We start from the raw sequence: 7,364 nt of genomic DNA, 5'->3' as shown, positions 1-7,364 counted from the left end.
CGGGGGGAGAGAGAGAGAGAGAGAGAGAGAGAGAGAGAGAGAGAGAGAGAGAAGGGCTTCAGTGTAGTCTAGATGGGAGGGTCCCAGGAGGAAGGAGAGGGAGGAGAGCGACAGAGAGAGTCAGAGGGAGAGGCTGCACAACCCTGATCTTCGGTCAGTCACTTCATTCTATTTTTTTGGTTTTGGACAGTGCTATCCGGGATTGTTTCCCCAAGTTGTTATGCCTGGTAAGTACCTACCGTCATCACTGTCATCTCTTACTCACACACATGACCTCTTCACCTGCCCTCAAGCCTTCCAGATCTAGCCTAGATTACATGTTTGCATGAGAGTCTCATCCATTTTAGAGGACATGGGTTCCTGAAAAAGGCAAGAATATTCACCCTGGGAAAAAAATATCCGTAAAAGCACACAACACACAGACACACACACACACACACACACACACACACACACGTGGGCATATAAGAGCAGAGACTTCCAGCATCCCATGGTGAAGACACCCGATGGCATTTCCAAGGCCATTTCACATTCACAACTGGCCTCTGACGCTTGGTCCCCCTGGGTCATTTCATCCCATTGGTCATCCAGCTGCACTTCTCTAGTCTCCACTGCTGACTTCCTCTTCCCTTCTCCAGGATGGCCAAGAGTTACCTCAGACAATTTTTGTTGATATTGACAGCCCTGAGTTAATACAACCTTGCAAGGTGAGTAAGAAGGATCAAGCAAGATGTGGGGTATTGCAAGGGAGACTTTGTCTACCACATAGATGAAAGTTGATTTTTGATTCCAGGAAAGCTATCAACGATCTGCAACCCTACAGCGTCTAGTCGAGCAGTTCCTGCAACAGTAAGTATCACTGGGACCAGGAAGAAGGGGCAGACTGGGACACGCTGGGGCACCCAAGTGCAGGTTGGCTCGCAGGAGTTTTCAAGTCTCATTTGTGACCCAGACCCCAAAGATCGCCTGTCCCCTTTTTCCCCCACAGGTATTACTTGATCTATGACTGTGGAGATCGGCAGGGTCTCCTTGGGGCTTACCATGACGAGGCCTGCTTCTCCCTGACCGTTCCCTTCAACCCCAAGGACCCAGCCCCGTGAGTATCAGAGCTCAGTCTCCTGTCTGAGGCCATGTGGCCAGCTCCCGGAAATGCCTGCACTGGCTAGACCACCGTCTCCTGTTCCTCTTTTTCTCCTAGGAGCAGCTTGTGGGAGTACTTCCAAAATAGCAGGAATATCAAAATGCTCAAGGACCCCTGTAAGTGTGTGATGGGGAAGACTGGACAGGGGAAGTGACCGTGAAGGGGATAATCACAGTGGCCAAGGCCAGGGTGTGGCAGCTTTGGACCTTGTTTCTCTTCCCTGCTGCAGACTTGCGGGGGCAGCTGCTGAAGCACACAAAGCGTGACATTGTGGACTTCCTCAGTGTGTTGCCCAAAACTCAGCATGACCTCCACTCCTTCCTGGTGGACTTGTGGTTCCAGACGGTGAGCACCTGCTTCCTCCCTCGGGCAGGCCCAGAAAGCCGGAGGTGGGTAGGAGGTTAAGGAGGGTCCTGAGCACCTGAGTTCTTCCTTTTCAGGAAACGATGCTCTTCTTTTCTGTCAACGGGGTGTTCAAGGAAGGTGAGTGCCTGTAGCGCCCCCTTCCCTCATCTCTCACTGCTCCTCCCCGCTGGCTGGGCTCCCTCTTGTAACTCTCCCAGCTGCCCTGCTTTGGCTTTGGGTCTCTTCCTTCCTAGTCTTCCCTCTGTGTTTTCCCACCCCCGCTCTACCCACAGACCATCCTAATATGACCTAGGTCCATACCCATGCCTAAGTCCATGCCCACTGCCCCGCACAGCTCGGGCGTGCGGTGTAAGGACACAGGCTGAGGAATTTGACAGCTCTCAACCCGGCTGAGGAATTTGACAGCTCTCAGCCCACGTCCTGACTCTGTGAATTTGGGCAGGTTACTTAACCCTTCAGTTTTCCCATGTCCAAAATTGTGGTTAATAATTCCCGTCTCTTGGGCTACCGAGGAACAGGAATCAAGTGAACTTGTGGTTTCACAGGGCCCTGCACATAAGAGGGGCCCTGTCACCGGGAGCGGATTGTTTCTATTGTTGCCCTCCCCATTTCTGTCACACCCTCCTGCCTCCAAGTGAACAGTTGTCCCAGTCTGGGCTCCTTGAATGTGAGTATCAAGTAAGACTCTGACTGGGGGACTCCATGTGAGCATGTAAAGCATGTGTGACTCTGAAGGCATATTGTTCCTTGTTGTTTTGAAGTGGAAGGAAAGTCCCCCAGCTCTGTTCTTGCCTTCACTCGAACCTTCATCGCTATCCCTGGCAGCAATTCCAGGTAAGTGTTGAGTTGTGGGTGGGAGCACTCATTTCAGCCTAGGCCCAGTGTTTTGTGGGAATGTGGTGGTGCAGTCCTTGGAGCAGTCTCAGTATTGTGAAAAGCCAACAGGTCGTTCCAAGGAGCAGTCTAGCCTCGTGTTTAAGAGGGTGGGCTCGGGAGTCGGAACACAGGGTTTTTTTCTGACCCCAACACTCGCTGCCTGTGTGACCTTGATCAAGTTACTTGACCTCTCTGTGATTCGGTGCCTTCCACTGAAAATGGGGATGAGCGCATCCTCTCCTTTGGGCTGTTGTACTGGGTAAATGCGTTGGAGTTAAATCTACAAATCTAGCAAAGCTGGCAGATGGCCTCTCTAAAGGTAGGCTCTGTGGGAGGGTTAGAAGATAAGAGCCAAGGAAGCTGGGATCCAGGCACAGTAAGGATATGGAAGGTATCTGTTTGCTGAGTGGCAGTGATTAAGAAGGATCCGGCTGCTGGGGGTGTGTGGGGTTGTCTATCTGCCCAGTGGCTTGAGGGTACATTTTTTCCTCCAGTCTATGCATCGTGAATGATGAGCTGTCTGTGAGGGATGCCAGCCCCAAAGAGACCCAGAGCACCTTCTCCATTCCAAAGTCCTCATCCTCGTCCAGCTCTGAGCCCGCCCTTTCCCCGGAGCAGCAGGAAATGGTGCAGGCTTTCTCCGTCCAGTCTGGGATGAAACTCGAGTGGTCTCAGAAGTGAGTGCTGCGTGTACATGGAAATGGGGGAGGGAGGAAGAGTTGGGACAGCGGCAGAGTGAGTAATGGAAACTGACATGCAATTTGGAAAGATAACTATGTGGCTAATTTGCTTCCAAAAGGAAGTGGACCCGTGGAAAAGGTATTGTACTTCTTTCTTTTCACACTGATATTTATAACGAATTTCTAAACTGGCATAGTGCTCAAATGACAAAGAACCCACCACAACAAACTACTAGAACTAATAAACAAGATCGGCGAGGCTGCAGGGCACAATATGCAAAAATCATTTGTATTTCTATGTGCCTGCAGTCAACGATGCAAAAATTAAATAAAGAAAGCATGTCTATTTACAGTAGCACCAAAAGGTGTAAAATCCGTAGAAACAAATGAAACAAAAGAAGCAGGAATCTTATACCTTTAAATGTGCAACTCATTGCTGGAAAAAAAAAATTAAAGAAGATTTAAATAAACGGAAAAACTCCCCATGTCCATAAGATTGGAAGGCTGAATGTTGTTAAGATGGCGATACTACCCAGAACAGTGTGCAGATTCAACACGATCCCGATCATAATCCCACGTAGCTTATTTGCAAAAATTGTCAAGGTAATCGTAAAATTCTTGTGGAAATGCAGTGGACCCAAAACAGTGAAAACAATCTTGAAAGAGAAGAACAAAGTTAGAGGATGCAATTCCCAATTTCAGTAAGCAGTAATCAAGACTGTGTGGTGCTGGCATATAGACAAGACCTGTGAATCAATGGAATAGCATTGAGTGGCTGCAAATAATCCCTCACCTTTACAGTCAATTGATTATCATTCAAGGTGCTGGAAACAAAACAAAAAAACAAAAACAGTGGAGGGAAAAAAATCATCTGTTCAACAAATGGTGCTAGGACAAGTGGATACTCACTTACGAGATAATGAAATTTGACCCCTAACTCAACGCCATATGTGAACATTGACTGAAATAGACCAAGGATCTAAAAAGTAAGAGCTAAAACGACACAACTCTTAGAAGAAAAGGGTGTAAACCTTCACCACCTAGAATTAGGCAACTGTCACTTGTATATGAAACCAAAAGTACAAGCATCCAAAGGAGGAAAAAATAGGCAACTTGAACTTTGTTAAAGTTAAAAGCTGTTGTGCATCAACGGCCATTCTTAAGAAAGTGAAAAACCAAACAAACAGAATGAGAGACCCAATTTGCAAATCACATATCTGACAAGAATACAACTCAACAATAATAGATTATCTATCTATCTATCATCTATCATCTATCTATCTATCTATCTATCTATCTATCTATCTATCTATCTATCTATCTATCTATCTATCTATCTATCTATCGTTTTTGAGTCAGAGTCTCACTCTGTCGCCCAGACTGGAGTGCAGTGGCACGCTCCCGGCCACCGCAGCCTCGACCTGCTGGGCTCCGACGATCCTTCCGCCTCAGCCTTCCGAGTAGCTGGAACTACAGGCGCGCGCTAACCACGCCCAGCTAATTTTTGATTTATTGTAGAGACGCGGTCTCGCCAAGTTGCCCGGGTGGATCTCGAACCCGCGGGCTCAGGCAGTCCACTCACCTCGGTCTCCCAAAGTGCTGGGATTACAAGCTGAGCCACCAAGCCTGGCCAGATAACTCAATTTTAAAACGAGCAAAGGATTTGAATAGGCATTTCTCTGATGAAGATATACAAATGGCCAAACAAGCACATGAAAAACTTCTTGGCATCGTTAGTCATTAGGGAAATGCAAATCAAACCACAATGAGTTACCTCTTCACACCCAAGAGGGTGGCTTTAATCAGTAAAACAAAAGATTACAAGTGTCTGTGAGAATATGGAGAAGTTGAAAAATCATGAGTTACTGATGAGAACATGAAATGGAGCTGTCGCTGGGGACACCATTTTGGAAGTTCCTCAAAATATTAAATATGGAGTTACCATGTGACCCAAGAATCCCACTCCTAAGTATAAACCAAGAGCAATGAAAATATGTGAGGAGGACCAAACAAACAAACAAGCAAAAAACCAGTTTATTTATGAACGATTGTGTATTTATTCTTACATGCTTAAACTTAGTCACCTTCAGAGTACTCTCCATTTGATGCGATACACCTATGGAGACACTTTCTCCACTGCTCAGAACAGTTTTTGAGCTCATCAATTTTTATGCCTTTTAGTGCTTCTGCCTTTTTTTTTGTTTCACCTCTTATACATCGGCAAATCGTTTCCCTTTGAGGACTTTTTCCATTCGGGAAAACAAAAGAAGAATTCACTAGGGGCGAGATCGCGTGAATAGGGAGGGTGGGGCACAGAAGCCATGCCCATTTTGGTCAAAAGCTGCTGAGCACTTAGCGCAGAGTGGGCAGGTGCACCCGTAAATCACCCATCATGAAATGGGAAACTGCGTTGAAAGAATTGCAAAATAATAAATAAATAAGTAAAATAAAAACACTGAAACCGAAGGCAGCCTTGCACAACAATGCTAGCTGGTACGCTGATGCCGATGGGTTCCGAGAACCCTTACCTAATGGGGGAAGCCTGTACTACAAGGGACCTGCCCTCCCAAAACCAGTTACGTTTTTTCTTGGGTCCCCCTTGTATGTCCATTCAAAAACTTGCATATGCATGTTAATTATCCATAATAGCCAAAAAGTAGAAACAACTCATCTGTCCTTTAGCTGATGCCCTTGATAAGTCAATCAATTAAGGTGGAACATATACACAGCGGCATATTATTGGACTATCATTCAGTCAAAAAAAAAATAAAATATATATATATATATAGTTCTGATATACGCTCTGACATGGATGAACCTTCAAATGAGCCTCTAAGTGAAAGAAGCCATTCACAAAAGGCCACATGAGGTATGATTCCATTTCTGTGAAATGTTCAGAACAGACAAATCCTTGGAGACCAAAAGCAGAGTAATGGTTGCCAGGGTCTGGGGAAAGAGAGAGAATAGAGAGTGATCTCTGACAGTTAGGTAGCTTCTCTTTGAGGTGATAAAAGTATTTTGGAATTAGATGGTTGTGATGGTTGCACAATCTCGTGAATATCCTTAAAAGCACTGAATTGCACACTTCAAAATGGTGAAAGCTGTCTACGTGCATTATATCTCAATAAAAAGGAAACTTGTGCTTCTAAATTTCCTTTTGCTGTTTTCTTGAGCATCTCTCTTTGCCAATGTGTGTTAAGCGCCCTTGTTCATTTGAACATCGCTACTCTTCTGCTTTGAATTCTAGTGGGCATGAATGTCAGTGACAGACGTTCTGGTCTTCACTAGGTCTTTCTTCATCATTAAAGTACTGCTCATATTGGTTCATGTGTCCCAGCACAAAGGTAGCATAAGTTAAGTGGTGGCATTGCGTGGTCAGCGTGTCCGTCCTGGGGTAGTAATGGAGATCACCTGCTCTTCTCCCACACCAGGTGCCTTCAGGACAATGAGTGGAACTACACCAAAGCTGGCCAGGTCTTCATTATGCTCCAGGTGAGGTCTGGGAATCAAGTGGCTAGAAGATGCATGTCCCTGGGCCGTCAGGAAGGCCAATAAGATGCAGGCTGGGCAGCCTGGGCATGGAACTCAGAGTACCTGGCTCCTCTGACGTCCCAACTCCTTTTCTTTACTGCCTTTAGGCCGAGGGCAAGGTCCCGGAGGAGGCCTTCAAACACACCTCCTAAAAGGAGCCTTGGATGTCTTCTTTGTCTTCATCGACATCTTTGTTTCTCTTTCCACGAGCCTAATGCCACACCCATGACTGGGGTTGGAGGCCTGGCTGTCCAAGAAGCCAAAGCTAACTTGTAGGCCAAGTAACACAACCAGCCAAACAGCCAGTTCTGTGAGTTTTCCCCACTCAGGATCCCCGCCTATTTTCATAATAAAGAGTGACATTACACGTTGTGTGTTGTGTGTTATGTGTCCTGGATTGCTCTTCCCCTGCCTCCACCATGAGCTAGCAGGGCCAAGACCGAAAGGCCCTGCGCCCCCACCCCCACCCCAGTGCATCCCTGGCTGGCCATATCCGAAACATCAGGCTTCCTTCACAGGTAGTTTGTCAATAAATCCTGATGAGAAAGGGCACATGCTACTTCCAGAGATTGGCCTTCGGAGACAGTGGCACTCTCTCAGAGAGGCTCTATCTGGAGGTCCACAGAAGCAAGCTTGTTACCTGGCACAACAGGGACTTTGCGGGGGATGCCCACTGGCTATGAGGGCTGAGGAAGGAAGGAAGGAAGGAAGGAAGGAAGGAAGGAAGGAAGGAAGGAAGGAAGGAAGGAAGGAAGGAAGGAAGGAAGGAG

The 7,364-nt window shown here is 46.8% G+C and overlaps 1 protein-coding gene across 1 annotated transcript; it reads left to right on the top strand.

Annotated features, from left to right (window-relative positions):
- Positions 1-190: 190 nt before the first annotated feature.
- Positions 191-6,746, top strand: LOC103272003 (nuclear RNA export factor 2-like; the record flags this gene model as incomplete). Its single annotated transcript, XM_008069496.1, has 11 exons — positions 191-227; positions 639-707; positions 794-849; positions 989-1,096; positions 1,199-1,257; positions 1,371-1,486; positions 1,582-1,624; positions 2,269-2,341; positions 2,878-3,060; positions 6,495-6,555; positions 6,702-6,746. Coding segments are annotated over 11 exons (850 nt in total), but the record flags the coding sequence as incomplete, so codon positions are not given.
- Between the last annotated feature and the right edge of the window lie 618 nt (positions 6,747-7,364).

Source organism: Carlito syrichta, unplaced genomic scaffold, assembly GCF_000164805.1.
Source record: "Carlito syrichta isolate Samal-C Ts95f unplaced genomic scaffold, Tarsius_syrichta-2.0.1 Scaffold111055, whole genome shotgun sequence".
NCBI lineage: Eukaryota > Metazoa > Chordata > Mammalia > Primates > Tarsiidae > Carlito > Carlito syrichta.
The sequence above is the reverse complement of the archived record's forward strand: the minus strand, read 5'-3'. Positions and strand labels throughout refer to the sequence as shown.